The following is a 24,689-nucleotide window of genomic DNA, read 5'->3' on the forward strand; positions in this document are numbered from 1 at the left end:
CTCTCTTTCTCAGCGAGAAGATAGTCTCGAATTGAAGCAGGTAAGGAAAATAGACTTAACTGAAGCTGAAACTCAAATTCCTCGAAATAAAAGGACGGGTTCAATGTGAGATCAGTATGACGACCTCTACAGCGTCCCCCCGTTTCAGTGGTGAATGGTTATTTCGACCTTTCTACCGTGGTACTCTGCCACATTTGTGTTTCATATGCATGAAGCCTTTCCGCCACGAGCTAATTTTCTGCCACTGTTTAGTCATCCATTTTGGGCAGCTTCTCTCGCTTTCAAGGTAAACATGCCCGCTGGGCGTGTGCTCGCTGCATCCGCAATCTCGGGTAAATATTCTAACTTGCGCTCCTCCCAGTGCGTCGCTTCACGTTCATGCGACTCTTTCCCAGAGACTGCCATGGGAGTCAAGGTGAACGCGCAGACGAACCCGACCTCTACGTACGTGAGCAACATCTACAGGTGAGATGCCACTCTTCCTGGGAGATGCTCGCGGTGCTAACATTCTGCACAGCTAATGAGCGGGAAAGGGCTGCCGATGTCCGTCGCTTTTGGGAAATATGAAAATGTGTGTAGACACCTTGGAGAGAGTAGTTTGACGAACGCCCAAGAGAGGGCGGCATTGACCTTAACGCCATTGCATGCCTTTTTTTTTTTACGGATCCTCAGTGCCTGAGTAATCACAAGGTGAAAGGCGTAACGAGTGTCCTTTGATAACAGTTTAAGGTGTAGGCGAACATAGCAAGCTTGTATTTCGCAGTGTGGGATGGTGCAGAGAAAAAAAAAGTATGTGCTGACACAACCGGGTCTTTGTGGACGAAATACCAACCATTGAATGTGCGAGTCGATTTGATCCGCGTACATGGTCTTTGAGTTAGTGCAGTTTGTAATGAACATCAATTCGAAAGTAGAAATGAAAGGTTATCTACCATAGAGGAATTGGTTCTACTAAAACTAATTACCGATCATTAAAAAGTTATTTTTAGCTCCGAAGTGCATGCGTTGCGGGCAGTTACGATCGAGCATCAGTGATCTATGAATGATAGGCTGGCCTTTCGTACGTTTTCATGTTGCCGCACTGCCACTCTGCCATGTTGCTTTAGGTTCTGATATGCTCATTGTAAGGAAGTAATAGGAAGACACGCCTAGTCAGAGCTCACAAGTGCACGTAACCATTGTGGAATGTGCCAGCAGTCATGATGATAAACTGAGAAGTTTTCATCCGTAGTCATAAAAAAACCGTAAGCAAGGACAATACTCTAGAACTAGACAAGAAAAGCGCCGTCTTAGCTACTCCATTTTCTTATAGTCGCTGCTTACGCAATTTTGATGTCTAAATATGAACTTACTAGTCCAGCAGGGTGCGCTAAATATTATCTGGTAAAGTAAACATACTTTATAGGATACATTATGGAAAGTACAGCAATTAAAAAGTTTTGTTCCACTCTAAACAAATTTCGTTCAAAGCACATGACGCACTGCAGGAAACAAAAAAAGAAGTGCGGTTTCACCAAAACACAAGACGCGGAAATTGCTTCAGGAGAAACTTTTCGAGAGAGTATTTCCGTCAGAAAGTCCCGAGTGAGAAAGCAGTTTGCGTGGCGGTAACCGTTTCGCTGCGAAGATCTGCACAACCTATAAAAACAGCCTGTGTACAGGATGTCACACTACTTCTTAGAACCACCAAGTGTTAGAAACAGAGGTGGTCGAATGTCTACTTTATCCAGTATGAATGGAATACGAATAGCAAGTATCGAATACCGAATAGAATGTCGAATAGTCGAAGCCTGAGGCATATATTTACAGAAGGATTAGTTATTTCGGTATATTTAGGTACCGCGCCTGTACGGACTAGTGCAAGTAAGACGGCTAGCTATCAGAAACAAAGGATCAGTTTTAAACCCAAGATCACTGCCACAAGGAAAGACTGCACGAATAGCTTCTCAACAAAATTGGAGCCTGGTAGTAAACACGTTTTCCTAATAAGAATGGATGCTGTATAACTACCATTCCAAAGACTTTAAATAAATGGTTCCCGAAAAAGGATAAAAAGTTGTTGGAAGCGAAAAAAAATGGCAAGGCTGCTTGTGTTCTGTAGACATGTGAAAAGGTTCGTTGCAAAGTAAACATCACAGGTTGCACCGTAAAAGATTAAGCTGCTACATGACAGCGCCACTAAAGGCGCCAGCCTCTCGTTTAATTACATATAAAAAAGGGGGCTAAATGATTATAGACTGCATGAGAGCCTTAACGATAGACTACAACGAAAATCACAGGTTGACATGCAGGCTGCTGCCAAAAAACTGAAAACAAAGTTTGCATTGCCCATTTTGTTTCTCGTTTCTGCATTGCTTCAAAACGTTGCTTTGAAATACTTTGTTTAGCCAGACGGCGAACGGTAACCAGACTTCAACTTTCGGTTGTTGCGAAATATTTGGTTGCTTTGAGATATTCGAAAATGCCGATTAGTTCATTTTCGAGTACGAATACGGATAGTTAGTCTGTATTATGCGATTAGTATTCGAAACTTCGAATATTCGCCCATCCTTAGTTAGAAACAATCGAATCTAACAGCCATGGAAACTACCATACGATCGAAAGGTATTGATAGAATCTAACCCTCAGGAACTGTCCACTTGTACTGAATTATTATGATCGATTGGTATTCACACGACGGTTTTGTCCTGAGGAACATCGGCGTCACGTCAGGAAGAAATGACGATTATTTTTGCGGCTCTTTTTTTTTTTACCCTAGCTGCACGAATTTAGGGTGAATGTAACTATTAGAAAACGAAATTATCTGGATGTGTATCATAGTTCAGTGAACACATCCTAAACCATATCCAGTGGTGGTCCAACTGCGCCATTTGCGCCATTTTTTTTTTACAATTTGATTTGCCTGCGCCTGGCTGCGCCCACTCAAGTGCCATATGTGCCAACTGCGCAAAAGTGCGGTATTCTCGCGTTTCCACGGCAATGCAATGTTTTCAGTAGGGTTATGCAACTACAGTCAACTACCGACTTTCCGGGCGCCCGATAATTAGGATGCCTTCGCGGCACCGCCACGGTGCCCCATAGAGTCAGTGTATAAGAACATCTGAAATTGCGGACGGAAAAACCCTTCGCCCTCCGGTGTTCCGGACTTTTAGCCATGACCGCAGGTTCGAAACGGCAATGATCGAAGCCACCACATTCGCCATTTTGATTATCTCGCTGCCTAGAGCAGTCGCAGTCGCACGCAGATCCGCTGGCAGCCGTAGCCACCACCGTGGCAACGCGAGCCCTAGCTACTTCGACGTTGGCTACGAAGCGTCTTGCTGCTCGGTGCCGTGTTTTCCATTAAAAGAATTCGCCGCTGTTGGCAATGGGGCCGACTCCACCTTTGTAATCCTCGCCAATTGCTTCGAAACTCGCAAAGCACGACGCATTGCATAATGTTGGTTCTAGGAAGTCAGCTTTGTCTCAATAGATTGTTGTAATGCGGTGAAGCATACAAAACGTATTGTGGTGATGCATACCAAGAGGGGGAACAATCAGTTGTAAGGGCACACAATATGTATTGCTTAATTATGCACGCGTGCACCCGTCGTTTCCTGTCACAGTACAAGCACCGATACGCCTAATAACTGTACTCGCAGGCTTTGAGAGCTATTTCGGGCGTGCCTGTGGCGATTTGAGCCCCTGAAGAAGGGCAGTAAAAGGCATGAATTCGTTTCTTTAGGACTGCCTGAATTCTTGGACATTTTTGCGGCCCCTAGGGAGTCCGAAAAATCGGAAGTTGGCTTTGCTCAAGTACACTAATCAACTTGTGAGCATTCAAATAATTCAATTCGCGACTCGATTATCTAGTACTCTATATTTCGTATATTTGGTGAGTTACTTGGCTGAGGCCGATGCATTGCACTGAGCGTTACCACGGCGCTCAGTTGGTTTCGGGACAAAATAAAATTTAATTGTGGAATTTTTACGTGGCAAAACCACAATCTGATTATGAAGCACGCCTTCCTTGTTACAAAGGTCGTCCGGGTCGTTAGCTGCAATCGAAGCAATTCCCATACCCGACGCTGACAGAGGGAACGGCGACGAAAGCAGCGTCTACATGCGAAGATATAGGACCGATTAGCCACTTGAAAGCACGCAGATCATATCGCATACGCGTGTTCATACACGCAGATTCTACGCGTTCGCACATGCAAACGACCGCTGTAAACGTCCTTGACCATTAGGCCTAATCGGTAGGGCTTCGAAAGGTGGGTCGGGTATCGGCGACAAAAGTTACGGTTTTAGCCCGAATCGATTTGAATCTATTCGCAGAGGCCACATGACACATTGGAAGCCAAAAAACTGCCTCATAACAAAAGAAAGTGTAAGTGGATGGTAAGAACGTTGCCCTCCAATGCCATGCTAGCGCTCCACCTTTGCGACACACCATTCGGAAGCATCTCATCTTAGCGCCATTCATAGATGCATAGTTTGTTGTCGAGCATCTAACATTGTTATTGGGCGTAATATATATTTTGTCTAGTGTGGTAAAGCATATAAAAGCTGATCTGTCATTTGAAATGCACGTAAGACATTTGCCGTCACTTTTTGCCTTGTGCCTGAGGGCGCAAATTGTTCTAGCTCATTTGTAATTTTTATGTATCTTGCGCATAGGTGCGTGTTTCTGTTCTCTTTAGCCTAAAACATTTTGTCTTATTGTTTACGATATCAAGTTCCTTGCCTACCCAAATAAAGATGTTTGCAACATGCCATGCATGGTATACCGTCCGTGGGAAGGCATGCTTAATTGGTTGCTGTTGGCTCTGTGTCTTGCTTCACTGTTGAGCAGCGCTAACTGATTGCACAGTAATAACAAGCTTCGTCAAATGGCTACAGATTAGTGCTGTACTGCTCCAAGTGTTCCAAAAAGACCAATTTTTCTGCTCCAAAACTGCACCAAAATGCTGGTGTGGCTGCTACTAATCTGCTCATGAAAGACATTTTTCCTGCTCCAAAAATTGCTCCAAATCCTTAACTCGCTGGACCATCACTGCATAACATTTTGCTTTTAAAAACCTAAACATCAACGCTCAAACGTCGATACACCGCAAAGGTTACAGCTATACAGAAAAATAACATCGGCGCTTTTAGATGCGATGCTAACCGACGGACACCCTTTTGCATGTCGCTTTCATCCCACGAACACATTGCTTTTCTCGCTGACGACGTCCCACCGGTGAGCGCCATTCTGCCACATACGGCCAATCATCTTTTGAGGCTATACTGTCGACAAAAGACCATAAGAAAATAGTGATACTGAGGGTATCAATCCAAGGCGTCTAATATGTCCTCGTATTTCTAAAAAAAAAGTGTCTCTGCTACCGTTCATCTGAGCTTGTCCATACCAAGTTCTCATTCATACCTATTCGTGCGTAAACGATCGAATAACAGTCGATTTATTCAAATATGGTGAGAATAGTATGCTAGAAAAGCTTGCGGCCTTATATGCGCAATGCCTCACAACTTCAACTGTACCAGAGAGCTGAGAGAATGCTAACATAATACTAATCCGTAAGAAGGGGAAAAGCACTTCATTGAAAAATTTAAGCGCATTAGCCTGCTTTCAGTATTGTATAAAATATTCACCAAGGTAATTTTCAATACAATCAGGGCAACGTTTGACTTGAATAACACTTGAATAACCAAGAGAACTTGCTGGCTTCAGGAAGGGTATTCTAGAATAGATAACATCCATGTCATCAACGAGGTATTTCAGAAACCTGCATAGTACAACCAACCTCTCTCCATGTCCTTCATAAGCCATGAAAATGCATTTGAGTCAAAGAGACACCAGCATTCATGTAGGCATTAAGTAATCAAGGAGTACAGGAAGCATACGTGAATATCTTGCCAAATATCTGCACACACTCCACAGCTACCTTAATTCTCCCTCAAGACAAGTGGAAACATTCCTGTCAAGAAAGCGGTCAGGCAAGGAGACGAAATTTCTCCAGTGCTATTCACTGCATGCTTGGAAGAAGTATTGAAGGCATTAGCCTGGGAATCTATCAGCTATTAGACTGAGTGAGGATCAAAAGTGCATATCTCTACAACCTTCGGTTTGCCGATGTCATTTTCCTGTTCAGCAACACTGGGGATGAATTGCAACAAATGATTGGGGACCTTAACTGAGAAAGCGTAACAGTAGGGTTGAAGATTATTATGCAGAAGACAAAGGTAGTGTTGAAAACCCTGGCAAGGAAACAAGAATTCATGATCGCCAGTCAACCTCTAGAATCTGTGCAGGAGTACGTTTATCTAGGTCGGTACTCACAAAAGACCCTGATCATGAGAAGGAAATTTACAGAAGAATAAAAATGCGTTGTAGTGCGTACAACAGGCATTACCAAATCCTAACTGGGAGCTTAACACTGCAGCTGAAAAGAAAAGCGTACAATCATTGCCTTTTAGCGGTACCAACATATGGGGCAGAACGTTGGAGGCTAACAAAGAAGCTTGAGAACAAGTTAAGGACCCTACAACGAGTGATGGAATGAAAAATGTAAGGCCTAACGTTAAGAGACAATAACAAAGCGGCCATGTAATGCATAAGGCCATGTAATGCGCAAGGCAGTCAACCTACGGTCCATTAGCATTATAGAATGGGTGCCAGGGGAAGGGAAGCTCAGTCGAGGAGTTCAGTACATTAGGTGAGGTGATGAAATTAGGAAAGTTGCAGCTGCAACTCGGAATTATCTAACGTAAGACAGGGGAATTTCGAGATCGCTGGTATAGGCCTTCGTCCTGCAGTGGACATAATTATATGCTGATGATGATGATAATGGAAGGCCAATACGCTGGATGCGCCAGAATTCGACGTGGAAGCTGGGCAAAAATGTGCCTTGTGGCTTAGCGCTTCTACCACTGTTAAGTGGTAGGAACGTCGTGGCGCATTAGAGCATTCCTTAGAATGAGTGATGATCCTTTGCGTGAATATGGCTTATCACATAGCTAGGTCAGTAAACAATACTAGCAGTTGAAATACGCTACACAGGCACATTTGTGAGGGCTGTTGCAGGCTGAAGCAAAGCTTCTTCCGACATCACTGGCTACGTGTGCCCCATCTCATGCCAGCTACAGTGCGGTGTTAGCCATACCGATTATTCTTGTAAAACGGGGGCATGGCAGTGTATGCCCTAGCTTTCAACTGGCGCCTTTCGTGTCGCATGGTGGCGCCACCTGGAGAGTGGGCAGCAACTTCATCAACCGCGCCGTGCGGCCGTGGCTGTGGCTGGACTCTCTTTACCGGCTAACGAGGAACGGACGTCTCTACCACCACGACATAAGCGCCATCCACACATTCACCAAGAAGGTAGGCGTGCTCCTTCCTCCGGTGCGGCGCATGCTCGGTCAAACCGCAAACAGTTTTGTCAATGATCCGATCAATTCTGCAATTCTTGCACCCTAAAACAATATTATCGAGGTTAGAATTCAGATTCGGCAGGCCACTGTGACAAGTGTGCAAAACGTTTCTGCCGATGTAACATGCCACGTTCACATGGACATTCGCCACTTCCTTTTCAAGATTTCGAGCTGCAGGGAGGATTGACATTTCTGATCGAGGCTCAATTTGTGAAAGAGTAATTTCAGTCTTCTAGTTTTATCACCTATTACAATGAAGGGGAGATAAAGAAGGCAGATAGGAAGGCAGGTAGGTTGATAGAAAAAAAGAGGATGCACCGAAATGATTATTGTTATCTCTTTGCGAAGAAACGCTGCTTTTAATCTTTCATTTCTCTTCAATTTGATGATAGAACTAATCAGTGCATTATAAAAGGTGTGTTTGAGTGATAACGGCATTGCCTCACTCCTGTCACTTTCCCTCTGTTGATAAGTAATTACGTGCTGGCAACGTCGATGCACAAGCCTTCATGAGCACTGCAAAAGTGCTTGGATGCACGGTGTGCATTACATTACAGTCAATAGTTTGCACTAGCGTACATGTCATTTGTGAGGTGGTAATTATAATGTTCTTTATAAAAGAGGCGCTACCTCCATGCAGAACGACAATGCACAATGATGTAGCCGCGTTAGTGAACAAAAGACTTCCTGTTTCGTGGCAATCTGAGAATGTCAATTGCGCAAAGTAGCAGTGCTTTGTTAACTTGTGTGCTTTGTTTCGCATGCCATTTTGAAAGCGTTAAGTTCTAGCGTCTTTTAGGTTCGTATTAAAATATTGCACACAGAGGTGTAGTGGCAAGCGGCACGGTTACAGTTTAAATTAGCTGCCTTTTTATGCGTTGTACAGCAAGAGCGCAAATATTTCACCACGAAAGAAGAGAAAGAAAACTAAAACGTTTGTTGCGCAAGATAGAAAGCTAGAAACTGTTCTAAAACATCGATAACAAGTGACTGATAAGGACGAACTGCACCGACATCCGTCATAACAGATGAAATGCAGTTCCTTGATGATAATTGCCATTAGTATTGCGGGAAGAGTACATCAATAAGCACGTAAGAACAGCAGAAGCACGAACCACGTGGCTGAAAGCCATACAGTAAGTCTTTTGTTGATTAAATTGGAGAAAATTGACTAATAATGAGAAACTATTGCGTTCCCCGGCTGCCGTGCAGGTGATACGTGAACGGAAAGACGTCAAGCTCGCCGAGAAGCGGCTCATAACGGACTCCAGCGACGAACTCAAGAAGCGGCCAATGTTCCTGGATGTCCTGCTTGACCACCACATAAACGAGAACAGCATCTCTGAAGAGGACATCCGCGAAGAGGTGGACACCTTCATGTTCGAGGTACGCTGAACAGAGTTCTCGTGGTCGCGCGCAGTACAGACGGCTACGTCAACTCGATCGTTTCCATTGACCCCACATTGGCCTATCATTAATTGAAAACCTATTTCGTGTGCTTTCTCACCTCTTCGGTAATGAATTTACCTTACGTCAGCGACAAGTTCACCAGAACTACGGTGTAGTGCACAGAGTAAGTTCTGGAGAGCTCGCGCAGTCATGATAATGACCGCGCGAAACGTAGGATAACAGGAGTTGAACAGGACGTAGCACTGACTCTTAGCGAACCACTTTTATTGATGTGCGCTAAGTATGCTAACTAAATCAAACAAGCCACGCAAAGATTTAATCAGTGCATAGAAGGAAACAGTATTCAGGAAAACGTATTTCCTTCGAAGTCAAGGCTATATAGATGGCTAGCTAAAGCTGTCATCGCTAACCTTCGACATATAGTGACATCTCACATATCTAATGGGACGGGTCGCTCTTGTTTCTAACCAAAACAGTCGTGTTATCTAAGACAGTATTACACTGGCAAGTGTGACAGTACATCTCCAAGTGTGCCAAAAACTCGTTATTCTTAAACTGGGGATACGTGCTTTGTCAACCACCAGTTCAACCAGCCCTCTCCACAAGAAAGCGAAATGCGAATTATGTGAGGGACCGTTGCTGTCGGAAATCTAAAGACAGATCTGAGATGTTTGACACGACCGCCACCCCTTATGACGCTAGTGGCCTGTTCAGCCTTTCGGGGCACCGCCGGTGCATTTCGATGCACAGGCAAAGAAAATAATGCATTCACATATATATGTAAGCAAAAAGACCACGGCTGGAGCTTCCTAATTATTGAAGGAGGCAGTTATGACACAGACGTATGCGAGTACGGCAGCCGTATAGTGGGCACCAAGTGCGATGTTTATAATAGTGACACATTTCGCCGTAATGACAGTGATGGCTACTGAACTGCAAGGCCTGTCCGATTCATTGCTCTGTAAAAGCGCAGGCGACCTCTGTGCACTTCGTAACAACGCGAGTAACAATCTGGCCCGTTTTGTAGCCGGAATGTCCATGATGATAAGGCGCCCTTGATGTGGATTGTGGCAAGTCAAGAGCAAGGGTATGCTTTTACTGCAGGCATTTTAGCTCAGTGGCAACGAGATACGCCTGACAGCAAGAATAAAGCTTAATATTGTGTTCGGTATAGCTGCTGGTAAGCAGGTAAGATTGCGAGAAGATATACAGGGCGTCCCACATAACTTGAGCCAAAAATTAAGTACATGCAAATGCCACGTAGCTGGACAGAAACAAGGTAATGTTGCTTGCCGTCGCTTAGAGATACTCAGATTATTTTTTTAATTCCACCTGATTAGGTATTTAGTCTTAATTAATTAATCAACATCTCCAATATTATAATTGGATGAAAAGTGTCAATGAGAAAATTGTAGAGCAAGAAGAAAAACTCTCGCTACAGCTTTCTATTTATCGATACGTCCTACATAAAAGTGTTTTTCCGAGCGTGAAAGAAGCCCGCGAATACACGCAATATTGCCGCACGACTGGCCGCTCGAGGCACTTAATTTTTTTGTACGTATTCGCGGGCCTTTTTCACCCTCGGAAAAACGCTTTTATGTAGCACGTATAGAGGAACAGAAAGTTGTATCGGGAGTTCTTCGTGTTGCTCTACAATTTTCCATTTGACACTTTGCATCTTCCTATAATAACTGAGAACTTGATTAATCAGTTAAGACTATAATTAACTTAACTAATTAACATATTTAAGGTAACTAATTAGGCATACTTAATAAATAATCTGAGTATCTCCAAGCGACGGCAAACAACATTACCTTGGTTCTGCCCAGCAACGTGGCTTTGTATATCTTTAATTTGTGGCTCAAGTTACGTGGGATACCCTGTATAGACGGCGTGTAGAATCATGAGGGCGCCAACGGCTTTACAGGTACGTTTGGACTGGGTGACCTCCCGCCAAATATTGCTCAGCCGGTTCTCTTCGGCCCGCTGAAGTCCGTTGTAAAACTGGAATGAGGTGCAGAGAGTGCATTTATGGGAATTAAATACTGCGCAATGACCCGTCGCTGTAGCTCAGTGGCTGTGGCGTTGCACTGCTGGCACTGCTGAGAACGAGCTCGCGGGTTCGATCCCAGCCTGGCGGATGTATTTCGATGGGGCCAGAATTCGAAACGCTCGTGCACTGTGCATTTGGTTCTATAGTTCAAGAAGATCAGGTGGTCAAAAAATAATCCGGTGTCTCCCACTACGTCGTGCCACATAATCAGATCGTGGTTTTGGCACGTAGACCCCGGAATTCAATTTAAAAAACCCGTAACGGCGAGTGCAAAGTCCCGATCTAGGCGTTCTTGAGTGGGTTCCGACTATCGGCTTGCTTATGCACGTGTCGTGTGCCGTGGTGCCGTATGTTATAACGACTGTTTTTCGTTTTCCAATATATTTGTCATTCATTATCGCCTCGCACGAAGTCGTGCCCCTGGTATCACCGAAGTAAGTCGTATCACCAGTATCAACGTGTGATAACAGAATCAGTGGCGTAGCCAGAAATTTCGTTCCGGGGATGGGGCTCCCGCTGCAGCTTGGCCTCCTCCTCAAGAGGAAGCTTTATCTCGGATGCTCCTATCTAAATACATGTAGAAGGTGAATTAGTTTTTCTCGGCAAACACTGCACAAAATTTGATGAGGTTTGTTGCATTTAAAGAAAACCTTAGATTCTACTGTCTTCTGGTCTCGAATTTTTCATTTAGGTTGTCAATGTTTTATTAAAAATTGGCACAAATCTCAAATTTTCAGAAAACAAAATTATCACGTTTAAAACTCCGTAACTCAACAATGAAAAATAATATCACAATTCTGTGAATCGCATCTAGTACTACATCTACAGCGGACAAAATTGATATGTTACACATGAATCTAAAAAATGTAATATTATGGAAACACGGCTTCTGCAGAACCCTTGTACACAACGTTATCAATTCATGTAAGATACAAATGGACATACAGAATTTGTCCGATTTGACTCTTATAATAGATGCCGTTTGACGAACCGCGATACCCGTTTGTGATGAAGAGCTTTTAGTTTGTAAACGTCGTGCTTCTATTTTTTTCGCGCTTTCAAAATTTTCAAAATATTTTAAACAAAATTCAGGCCCTAAATCGAACTTCCGCTTCCAACAGATACTAGAAGTTAACGTTCTCAAATTAAACAAATTCCATTAAAAGTGATCCAGGGGTTATCTCAGAAAAGCGTTTCTGCGTTTTACATTCATTTGAATAGGCCGCGTCGGAGTTGGGCCCGAGCTAAAAAGCTTCCTCTTAAACAATTTGTCGAGAGATCAAATACATGAATAATAACTGCATTGCCATTGCCAAAGATGCTGCAAGCGAATTCTTGAACGCTACGCACTGCCAAAACAAGTAATATATGTATTTTTAATAAGAAGATATACTCGTATGTGCCAGAAATTGTGCTCAAGATAACTGATATCAATGCTTCCATGTTTTTGTCTATTTAATAAGTAAAGAAAATATCACACAATCCTTAGAATTATATCAGTTCGAAACCAACAAAGCAGTGCATGCCACTGATATGAAAAATGTAAAGGCCATGAAATGAACAAGTTGAGGACAAATATGTTAATGAAACTGTCATTCAACAACCTTGTTTACATTTTTGTACATATGCAACGGCCAGTGAAAAATCTCAATGACGCTGTCATTTATTCCCATGTATTACGCAGGAGCAGCTGTCACCGGTCGTGTATCGTGAGTAATTGCAAAGAAATTATTGTCCCAACAGAGAGCACCTATATAAAGCCGTTCTGCAAAATATACGAGGGCGAGTCAAATGAAAGTGAGCCAATGCAAATATATGACAAACGGAGTACTTAATTAAAAGTAGTCTCCATGAGCATTTGGACATTTATCCCATTGACTAACGAGTCGCGTAATTCCCGTCTCATAAAACTTCTTAGGCTGCTGCTTCAAGAAATCTGCAACTGACTCTTACACGTCATCGTCCGACATGAGTCTGTTTCCCTTAAGCTGTTTTTTTTTTCATTTTCCCCAAAATGTGAAAGTCGCAAGGCGACAGGTCTTAGCTGTATGGCGGATGTTGCAGAGTTTCCCACTTGAACTCTGCCAGTTTTGTATTAACCACATCAGCGACGTGGGGACGGGCACTGTGGAAAATTAAAAATTAAATTATGGGGTTTTACGTGTCAAAACCACTTTCTGATTGTGAGGCACGCCGTAGTGGAGGACTTCGGAAATTTCGACCATCTGGGGTTCTTTAACGTGCACCTAAATCTAAGTACACGGGTGTTTTCGCATTTCGTCTCCATCGAAATGCGGCCGCCGTGGCCGGGATTCGGTTCCGCGACCTCGTGCTCAGCAGGTTAACACCATAGCCAGGTCGTGGAACAATTTTCGTCAATATTCCATGTCGTTTATTCTTGATTGCGACACGCAGCCGATCCGGCGTTTCACAATATCGGAAACGATTCTCTCCGGCTTTAGAAAATTCTATCAGTAATGGCCCCTGACGATCGAAAAAAACATAGTAAACAACACCTTTCCAGCGGAAATGACGGCCTTTGCTTTCTTTGGGGGTAATGAATTCGAATGTTTCCACTGTAAGCTTTGCCGTCGTGTTTCAGGCTCGTAGTAGTGGCACCATGGTTCGTCCCCGATCATAATTGCAGACAAGTCGTCACTCTCATTGTGATACCGGATCAGATGAGTCAAGGCAGCGCAGAACCTTTTTCTGGCGGTGGTTCAAAATCTTGGGAATCCATTGCTCACACAAGAGCCGATGACCGAGATGGTCATGAATTATGGTGTGAACCGAACCGCGACTGATGTTCACACGCTCTGCCAGTTCATCGATGTTTATCCTCCGTTCTTGTCTCATCAGCTCATCAACTTTTGCACTTGTGTTGGGGGTGATTGCACGATGGCTTTGGCCCGGTCTTGGATCGTCTTTGCAACTTTGACGTCCTTTTTCAACCGTTTGCTCCAATGCTTCACAGTGGCCAATGAAATGCAATGTTGAACGTACACGTCAGCCATACGGCCAATAATTTCCTTTTGGGAAACACCTTCAGCTGTCAAAACATTTACGGCACCACGCTGCTCAACGTCTGAAGTGTTCATTACGTCACGCAACCATGTTCAATCCAGTCTATGAGAACATTAAAGAACACTTACGCTCACATCTGCGTGTCACTTTCGTAAAGGAAACATGTCTGTGTGCTATGCGCATGCCTCGCAGATAATGAACCGAACCATTATTGCGCGGGGTCGGTAGGCTCACTTTCATTTAACTCACCCTCGTTCATTAGAAATGCGAAGATACCATGGAATATACAAATGCTTGATAAAGGGCAAAAAAGTGTCACTGGAAAGAAAGTTCTCTGCACGTATACACAAAACCTCGCAACAAGATATTTAAATATACGTATAACTATCGAATAAATCTACGTATGTAAGAAAAAGTCACTCTATATAATGCGTCAAACAAGCCAAACAAACATGTAGCGCAATCACAGATTCCTAGATCCCGCCCCCATTCCATCCACTCCATCCGATTTATCGCATGCGATGGAAGGCGGCGCGCTTACTACCCGCTTTTCTCCTTTGCGCACGTAAGACTGAGCCACCATCGTCGGCTCACCCATTCCACCCCCCTACTCTTTCACTCGCACATACTTTCCCTGAGACTTCATACGAAACATGAGGGCAACGGCGACAGCAGGAATGCGCCTGGAGTCTTCATATAATTGCTATCACAATAATATAATAATAGTATCCGGCAACCGAAGCGTGCCGTGGCCGATTACATTCCGCAAAAGATGTAACAAACTGTCACCATGCGACAATTCGCTGCGCCGCAACAATGTATCTATTCTTTCCTTTTTTGGGGCGGGGGCACCGAAATGAAAAAATAAACGTAAAGGAGAGTATGTTGGAGACAATCCAATGCCTACTTTGGGCACCTAATGTGGCTACCGAATGAATATCGAAGAAAACGGGAGACGCTTGGTCCACCGAGAACCATACGCATAGTGCTCAGTAGTTTACACCAGCGAGACAAGACTTTCCGGAGAGGTTGCGCTCAAGCGAACACGGTAATCCGTCAAGTCTTCACAGTGATGACGGTGAGCGACCACTGTTTCTTTTTCTCGTCTGCTAGCCAGAAGGCGTCCAAAACTCTGCCAGGCGAAAATTCACTCGGCCAGAGAAAACCACACGCGTACCGATGTACGCCGCGCGGTGGTTTTGGGGCAACAAAAGAAAAACGCATGCGCTCTGGCTGGCTCTGCGAGCCCGCGGGTAGGGTAGCGAGAGTAAAACAATTTAAAAAGCTCAATGTGTCCTCACGAATAAAAGTCAAAGTAGAAAACATAAATAAGAACGTAGTTACCCTGGCTGGCTTTAGTGTCTTGACATGGATGCTTTGGCGTAGGTGAAAAAAACATGTTGATATTTTTTTATGCGAGATGACAGCCCAAATGAACCACCACAACGCTTCGTCTCATCGTGTATCGCTGCGTGTTTTGTCAACTTGTCTGAAAGTGTGTTGGGCCGGTATTTTGTAGCGATGCCTTTCCCGATGCTATGCTTTTTCAGGCTTTTCGCGCTTGGCTAGTGGTCAGAGCGACAGTCTGCCCACATTATCAACGGGATCAGGCGGCCGTGTGTGGTGGATGATAAGAATAGCATAGAATAAGGCATAAGGCATCGCTGCAAAATAGCGGCCCAGATTTGGCTTGTCTCGTTGGATGTTCCGATCTAAGACTTTAGAAAAGTCAATGCACCTTTGGCGTCAAATGTTTATAACGACGTTAAGCCGACAAAGTTCCGGAATTGAAAATCTAAAGCACAACTTTGGAAATATCAACGCACCTTTCGCATCAAAAATTTATTAGAACTTTATACTCATAAAGTGTCAGAATTGAAATCCAAGCGCTCCCGATTCCGCGGCCTCAGCGAGATGCCGTGACGAGCCCGGCCGCAAGTTTGTGCTCGGATGGAGCTCCTTGCGTTACGATATGTGACTCCCGGTGCATGGGCGTTGCCGCGAAATCCAGCACGATTTCGCAATGTTCGCGCTAAAATGTCGCTAAAATGTTTTTTCGAGCGTGAAAAGGACATTCTAGACAAAATCGAGCATGATTTCCGGCGCCGGGGGTTGTTCTGGCCGGCGGCGCATGGACAGCACGAAATTATTTCGGGGAGGCGGGAGGGGTGGGGGGGGGTGGGGGGGTGGGGGGGGGCTGAAGCCCCATAAGCCCTACCCCTCCCCCCCCCCCTAACTACGCCCCTGAATAGAATATAGACAATAGTAGACCGATGATGACTAGAATCAGAACAACAGAATGACAACCAAAATGCAGCCCCAGGACTATATTCTGTTGGGCGACTGTGCACCTCGATAAGTTGAGGCTGGTTTACTTTTTTTTAAAGCCGAGTCAACATGTCCCTAAAAAAACATGTGCAGACTATGGTTGCTGCTAACTGTTTATTTAATAATTGTGATTGATCTTCACCACTAGCGTGTTGCTTTTGAGACTTTTGTGTGCAACACTGTTTCTGTGATTTTATTTTAATAGTGCAATCCCTCTTACCTTTCACTCTAGTTGGGTTTCTACTTTTCATTTCATAGTAGAAAACTTCGTGATGTGTCGTCCACCTTTTTGTTTTTTCACTCTCTCTCTCTCTGACTTATTGGACGACAGGCAGGCGTAGTGCCCCTTCCGCTAGAAGTTCACAGCCTCTTGATTACACAAAGCAGAGATGGATTGATATTTACGATCAATCTGCCTCTGCTTTGCGTGCCCATACACAGTTTATTAATAAACGAAATAAGGCTTCAATATCACTCTCTTTTATTTTTTATGCCGCTATTTGTATTCGTGCAACGCAACATGAAAAGAGAACTGTCAACCATAATAAATGAAAGCGTTGACAAAGACCATTGTCTTGGAATTCTTACACCACCACCATTTCTGTTCCATTCTCCAAACCCTCCTAGCCGTTGACAATTGATGCATGGTTTTCGCGTCCCCTTGTAATACCCAAGGCACAAAAATATTTGCTTATCGCTGTTTCTCATTGCTTATAGAAAGAAAGAGAGAGAAAGAGAGAAAGCAGGGAGAGGAAATGCAGGGAGGTCAACCAGACGAGCATCCGGTTTTCTACCCTACACTGGGGGCAAAAAAATAAAAGTAAATAGAAAGAGGGAGAGGGGGAAAACTGTGTGCCACAGGAGGGATGCACAAGACTGTGAATGGTATGTCAGAACGGTGCACTTCAAGAACTGTATCTGGGCTCGAATAGAGAGAGCAAATGATAAATTAAAGGTAAGGAGGTTAACCAGGACTGATCCCGGTTGGCTACCCAACACTGGGGAAAGAAAAAAGGGGACGGAAAGATTAAAAGAAGAGAAAGTCTACTGGGGATATCATTCGGTCACTCAATCCGGATCACAGACGCTGACTCAATCCGGTAGCTTTCAAATATCGCAGCAGCGCTTTTGTGGCCTTTTGTAGCTGCGATATGCGAGGCCATGGTCCCAAGATGTTGTTCAAGGTGAACGGCTTTCTAGCTGATTGAGAGCTGTGCAGAGGTCATGTTTTTCATTTTCAAAAGATGGGCAGTAGCACAGTAGAAATTCTATAGTATCCTCAACACCGCAGGCACTGCACTCGGCGCTATCAGCCATTCCAATAAAAAAGTATATGCATTGGTGAATGCGACGACCAAGCGTAAGCTGCACAGCATTGTTTCTCATTACGCGGAAGCTCTGGTAACAGCCGCAGTTGCATAGATAGGTCGAGGGAATGCAGTCGATGTTAAGAGAATTCAGGTGTGTGCCACTTCTCCAATATCGTACGGTGCGCTAGCTTGCTTAAGTGTTGGGCTGCGTCAGTCCGTGATAAAGGTACAGAAACAAGGGTTGCTCTTTCGTGTGCTTTCCTTGCAGCTTCGTCAGCGAGGTCGCTGCCGGAGATACCGCAATGGCCTGGCAGCCACTGAAACACGACGTCATGTCCTTTCGCGATCATATGATGGTGCATTTCTCGTATCTCCGACACGAGTTGTTCACATGACCCGCGACGAAGAGATGACAGAAGACATTGTAAGGCCGCCTTCGAATCGCAGACTATCGCCCACCGATTAGCCGGGTGGTTGTTAATATAATCAACGGCACCTCGGAGGGCAACAAGCTCCGAACTGGTGGATGTTGTCAAGTGAGAAATCTTGTATCGGGTGCTTATTGATCGTGATGGTATAACCACTGCGCCGGTAGAGCTGGTCTGAATGGAAGAACCATCCGTATATACGTGCACTCGGTCAAAATAGAACGTGTGCAAACAATTCGCAGCTGCTTGCTTCAAGGCCAAGGTAGGCAGGTCGGTCTTCTTTCTTATCGCTGGAACCGTGAGACGCACTTGAGGTTGTTTTACACACCACAAAGCTGAGGTTGAACGTGCTGAGGGTGCGAAGCCCGATGGTAAGGAGCTGACCTCGTTGGAGAAGGACGCCTGTGGTCGTCGTTCCGGCAGGCAGACAAGAGAGCTTGACTGCATCCGTGAAACATGACGAACATGGGCGCTAAGTCTGCCTGTGCTAATGTAAGTCGTGATCGGATGGTCTTCAGCCATTATAAAGGTTCCTGCTGTTGAGGCGCTCCGCGGAAGGCCTAGGCAAACACGTAGTGCCTATGCTTGCACACTATGAAGTTCTCGAAGATTTGACTTGCGTGTTTTAGCAAGCACGGGATAGCCATATAGCGTAGGAATCCCATAAAAAGTGCTCTGTATAACTGTAGCGTGGAGCCCACTGTCGATCCCCATGTTTTTCCGGCGATGAACTTGAAAACGTGAACAATAGGTGTGAGCTTCTTCAAGTGGGCAACCTGAGGGCTCCAAGAGAGGTCCCGGTGAACAAAGACGCCCAAAAACCAATGATTTCTTTTATAGTAGATAGGCTGGCAATTTATGCAAACTGGATAACGAGTAATCGCTTTTCGTGTAAACGCGACTAACGCACATTATTCTGTTGATATAGATAGGCACATCGTCAGCGAGAGGAACTCGCTAGCAGTGGGCGCAAAGAGGATTGGCAGCACGACCACTGCAATCGTGGTGTTTCTAGGGACCCAAGGTACCGAACTTCGTCCGATACGGAGTCACCCTGATACCGTGCAGCCTCTACAGGAAACAGATCGACGTTTGCCAGCAGTGCGGTCGAGTGGGACACTGCATGGACGTGTGCCCGACCCCCACAATCAAGACGTGCCTGGCCTGCGGACTCGCGAACCCTACAGAAGACCATCGCTGCATCCCAAAATGTAAGTTGTGTGGGGAAGAACACCCGACCGGAGACCGAACGTGCAAGGCGAAATACAAGATCCCCTACGTAGTGCGCAAGCAACAATGAACAATGGGAGCGCCGACAGACTGAACGCCAGCTGCTGTCGGAGAGCGATTTCCCGCCACTCGACAAGCCGCCAGCTACACGAAAGTCAAGGACCCCATCGGAAAACCGCGCGCCTAAATCCAGAGAGAGCAGCTGCTGCAAGAGAAGCCTCGGCAGGAAAAGGTAACCATCACGTGAACGAGTTGGGTCGACGCAGCGAAAAGGAACAATGTAAGGAACGCGCAGAAAATCACAGAAGCCACGAAGAAAGAAGGTATGATCAAGATACGAAAAGCTAATGAGACCCTAAGACAAGAAAACGCGGCGTTGCGAACGACCATCAGCAACCTTACGAGAGAGATCGCCGAGATCCGTCAGTTACCGCTATGCAACAACGAGCCTCTACGCCACGCCAAGCACAAGCAACACCGAGGAAACAACCACGAACACGAAGGAGACAGTCGTAGAAGAATCGGCACCGAAGAAGCAAGCCGTCGAGGTCACGCGCAAGCAAACAGAAAACGATCGCATTGACAACCTCGAAGCGAAATTGGAAGCGACATTCACCAAACTGGAACAGCTAATTACAGCGAACATCGCAGCAGTGAGAGCAATGAAACAAACAGTGGATGCCTACAAAGCCAAGAACACGAACAGATTCGCCTACATCGAAAGGACCCTACAGCCGATGGTAAGCCACCCAACGTTTGCGCCCCTCTTGTCGCAACATCTACCCAACCAGGGAGCCCCGTACACGCCAACGCAATCATGGCCGCCAACGCAACACCAGCAGCAGCAGGTGTAACAGCGTGGCAATGAAACTGTCGCGGCCTCGGAAGGAAGAAGGGAGTAATCGAACAGCAAATCGCACATGCCGCGCGCAAGCCGGACGTTATACTATTACAAGAAACACTAACCGACGCACCGTCCCTCCCCGGCTACAGAGTGCACAAGCGACCGCCCGACGTGAGAGGCCTGTGCACCCTGGTCTGGAAGGGACTCACGTTCGTCGAACACAATCTGCAAAGCAATATCAAGATCGAGCACCCTTTTACCGAAATCATCCAGGGCAAGAAGAGAAAAGGAAGCGTATTTCTACTCAACGTCTACAGCAACCCATCGCAGAGAAAACAGAGATTCAAGACATTACTCCACAGAGCCAGCACCGCAGCGGGCCGCAACACGCTGATCGCGTGCGGCGATTTCAACGCGATGAATCCTGCCTGGGGCTACAACAAGTACACAGCAAAGGGCCGCGACCTGTACCAAGATGCCACGAAACTCGACTTCACCCTCATCACGGACCCGACGCATCGGACGAGAATCGGTAACTCCGTGTCCCGGGATACCACTCCGGACTTCACGTTCGTCAAGAACGACGTACGGGGCGCGATCACTTGGAGAAACACGGGGACCAATCTCTGCAGCGACCACACGATCGTGGAAATCGGCATACCGGAACACAACGACACCAGCGTCAAAACACACAGATGGATAGACTGGGATGCCTTCCGAGACGCCAGAAGCCAGAAGAGAGACGGTGACGACGAGATCGAAGACATGGACTCGTGAACGGCTGAAATTACCAATAGCGTACGCGACGCGACCAAAGAAATTGAAACGGGCGCGGAGATCGACAAAGTAGACAGCCGGCTTGCGCATTTCATCGAAGCCAAACAGTCGATACTAAATCGACTTTTTGGCTTCGAAACAACGGCTCAACCGCAGACTCAAAAAGAAGGTGGCGGAGCTCAACCGAGCGATCGAGGGGCACTGCCGCGCACTCTGCACGCAACAGTGGAACGAGATCTGCAACTCGGCATACGGGCAGATTCACAGCGGGAAAACGTGAAACCTGCTGCGGCACCTACTCGACGAAACCAAGACCAAGTCTCACCAAAAGGACAGACTCGCCAGGCTCATACATCGGGCGGTCTCGGTACACGGCGCCAACGAAGTCACCAGGCGCATTAACGACAAATACCTGCCGACTACACCCACTGCCCAACGCGAAGCTCGATCGTGACGTCGACATCGCGGAGGTACGCGCGGCCCTGCACGACCTCAACAGCCGGTCGGCAGCCGGCCCGGACCCCGTCACGAACAAGGCGCTCAAGAACCTCGACGACGGCTCGATTGAGAACTTTGCAAAATACTTCAACAAGTGCTGGAGAGCGGGCGCGCTGCCAAAGCAGTGGAAGACAACCAAGACCATTCTGATCCCCAAGCCGGGAAAGCCCCCGCACACGGACAACCTCCGGCCCATCTCGCTCACGTCCTGCGTCGGCAAGGTGCTGGAGCACGTCCTGCACAAGAGGTGCCAAGACTAACTGAAACGAGAAGGGCTGTACCCGGCCACGGTGATCGGTTTCAGACAGCACCTAAGCACGCAGGACGCGATGCTGCAGCTCAAATACCAAGTCATCGACGATGGCGGCAGTGCCCGCGCCTTCGATAAGGTGAAACACTCTGCGATTCTGTTCCAAGTCTCCTAGCTCAACATGGACGAAAGATCCTACAACTACATCAAGGACTTTCTCACGGACAGGACCGCCGAGCTACGAGCAAGCGACCTACAGACGCAAGAGAAGAAGCTCGGGAGCACCGGTACACTGCAGGGATCGGTCATTTCGCCGATGCTGTTCAATCTGGTAATGATCGGAGTGGCCGAGAAGCTCGCAGACATCGAAGACGTCAAGCACACCATCTACCTCCTTTCAGCTCGGCGACGTAGTGCACGAAGCCTTTCCAATTCAATATCATTCTTCGTTCGCTTTGATGAATGTGTGAAGCAGCGTGTACAATCTTGCGTTGCGTCTGCAATTATGTCTTCTAATCTGCGTGCGATATGTTTCTAGCATGTGTCTTCTACACGATCTTGAAATATTGACCAGTTGACTTGGCGAGATACAACCGGTAATGCGGCGTCTAGCCCATCGATTCTCCCATAGGTCGGAATATGATCACTTCCATAGGTTTCAATACCAGTGAACCACTGCACGCTTAAGGTCAGGCAACGTGACACCAAAGTCAAGTCAAGGCAGCTGCTGTACGTGGTTACTCGCAGAAATGTCGGGCTTCCGTCATTTAGAAGACACAGGTTGTGGCTTGATGCAAAGGATATTAGTGACCTGGGGCGCTATAACGTAAAACTATTCCAAACTTTTCTATTCCAATTCTGCAATCAGGCCACCGCGATTGGTCAAAAAGGTTTTTGGACCACCCCCCCTTCACCTGTCTGTCAAGCGACGTGATGAAAACCGCGATAGCTCCCCATCTGATATGACGTGTGCACACTGATGATGAATAATTTCACCGAACAAAACAAAAGTAGTTATTTCTGATTCGACGCCTTTTCGCCGTTAGCCCTCGGCTATTGGTCAGAAGTTTTCGGGCTGCATCCACTTCACCTGCCTCTCACGCGACGTCACAAAACTGCAAAAACATACCGCGTCAAAGTGACGTGTACGTATTTAAGCTGCATTAATATGCCGAACAAAAGTGAATTTTCTTGTGAATAGCGGCAGGCTGCCGCGTTCCAAAAGGAATAAAAGGTGGCTGCCGCCAATCGCTCCGGCACTGGCTACTCGCCCCTTCCGGAGAGCATGGGCTTATTTGCGTGTAATAAAGCTTGTTGCGTGGCCGTGTAAAGTTTTCGAGAACTTTCGGCGCGTTTACAACCTCGTTCTGCCGACTCTTCTTTGCAGAGGATCCGTTTTAGCGTCATTCTTAAGCTTCCGTTGCATGCCGCCGCGATTGTCGACGAGCCACCGCAAGCTAAGTAAGAAAAAGCGGACCAATCGCAGACGCCGGCACCAACCTCTTCATCCGGTTATCAATATTCACTTCAGTGGCTCGGCCCCATCGAATCCCTCTCCGCTTGAGCATGCTCCTCGCCTCTTGTGAGCCAATTAGATAAGACAAGCTGCTCAGTGTAGGCAATGTTAATCGTTTTTCAAGCAAGCAAAAGTGACCTCCTATGAACGAGGAGAGCGTTTGATTGCTCTATTGACACAACCCTGCGAGTCACCGCCGGATGCTTGCGTCGGTGGTTACGCAAATTTGACGTCAGGCTACTAGAATAAAAACATATTAGAATAGTTTTACGTTATAGGGCCCCTTATTACATGCCCAAGTGCAGCAGTAAACACGCCTGAATACAGTAACTCTGTCGAAGAAGTCAAAGCATCGATCAAATTTTCTATCAATAGCCATCATCATGACCTATATGAGCCGTTTTCATTAGAAGAATTAAAGCACGTCTACGCTAGCGGCAAACATGCCGTAACGGCGAACCGATCTCCAGTGCCGTAGAACGCCTGCCGCGCGAGAGGTGTCCAAAGTAGACGGCAGTTCGGCCGGAGCACCGCCCTCCGCACGAACGACGGGCAAATATAAGCTAAGCTACTGCTGCAAGAAAAATACTTTCCGACAGATAAAGTGATGCGCAAATTGTACATTTTATGAAACACGATATCCACTGTCAAACGTTAATTAAACACGAACGAGAGCTCAGATACTTGTCGAGCTCGGCTACAGTGCGCGGCTACCGACGGCAGACGAGCGGCTCGGCTGTGCCAGCATCGCAGCCGGCGGCGGTGCCGTTAATGTTAGCGCATTTTCTTTTTTATGTATTATTATTGCGAAGAGAGAAAACTAGGGCAAAAAAAAATATTGCGACTTGTAAGCGTCGGTGATTCATTCCGAAGCGCCGTCAGCTTTCAAGTGAAGAGCAGAAGGCCTAGCGACGATATCGGTGCCGCAAAGCGATCAGCCGCGGTGAGGCTGCCGTCGGTGCCAGAGTGACTACTCTGAGCAGTCCTCGGTCGCTGATTCGAGTAATTTTACTCGAGTACTCCAGCCGTTCCGCAAAAGCTACAAGCTTGCATAACACTAATTAAGGATTTTTTGAAAAGTAGAAGTATGATTATTTCACATAAAACTGCTGTACTCTCTTTTACAAGGAAATGCCACACGAGATTCCAGCTCGTGCTGGGCTCTCATCGTCTGCAACTTGTGTGACAACACAAATTCTTGGTTATTGTCATAGACAGTCGGCTATCATGGGCTCCCGAAATAAAATCATTAGAGGAGAAAGTCAACTCCCGAATCAACATTCTTCGTCGATTTGCTGGAGTGAGATGGGGTAGCTCAACCTCTTCCTTACTACGTATTCAGTTGGCAATCATTAGGCAAAGAATAACATACTCTGCTCCTATGCTACATGGGATATCCTCTAATCTAGAGGAAACAATTCAAAGATTGCTGGCCAGAATCCTTCGCATATGTATGGTTGTTCCGCGTGCATCTGGCAGTGTTTTGGTAATTGCCGAGTTCCGCCAACCAACTTTTCATGCATTAAGATTTACAGAAACATCTCGTCACTTTTTTAGTTTGGCTGCACAACACGCTAATGATCCACTATGCGAATACCTTCAGGATAGAACCGC

General features: G+C 46.2%; 1 protein-coding gene across 1 annotated transcript in view; it reads left to right on the forward strand.

The window, feature by feature from the left end:
• The window catches only part of LOC135901064 (cytochrome P450 4c3-like), a 187,420-nt gene that overhangs the window by 149,319 nt on the left and 13,412 nt on the right, over window positions 1–24,689 (forward strand). Inside the window, exons 5-7 of the mRNA XM_065430732.1 lie at window positions 396–465; window positions 7,231–7,357; window positions 8,620–8,793. Coding sequence (XP_065286804.1) covers window positions 396–465; window positions 7,231–7,357; window positions 8,620–8,793 — 371 coding nt within the window. The remainder of the gene's footprint in view (window positions 1–395; window positions 466–7,230; window positions 7,358–8,619; window positions 8,794–24,689) is intronic.

This window comes from Dermacentor albipictus, chromosome 1 (genome assembly GCF_038994185.2).
Source record: "Dermacentor albipictus isolate Rhodes 1998 colony chromosome 1, USDA_Dalb.pri_finalv2, whole genome shotgun sequence".
NCBI classification, from domain to species: domain Eukaryota; kingdom Metazoa; phylum Arthropoda; class Arachnida; order Ixodida; family Ixodidae; genus Dermacentor; species Dermacentor albipictus.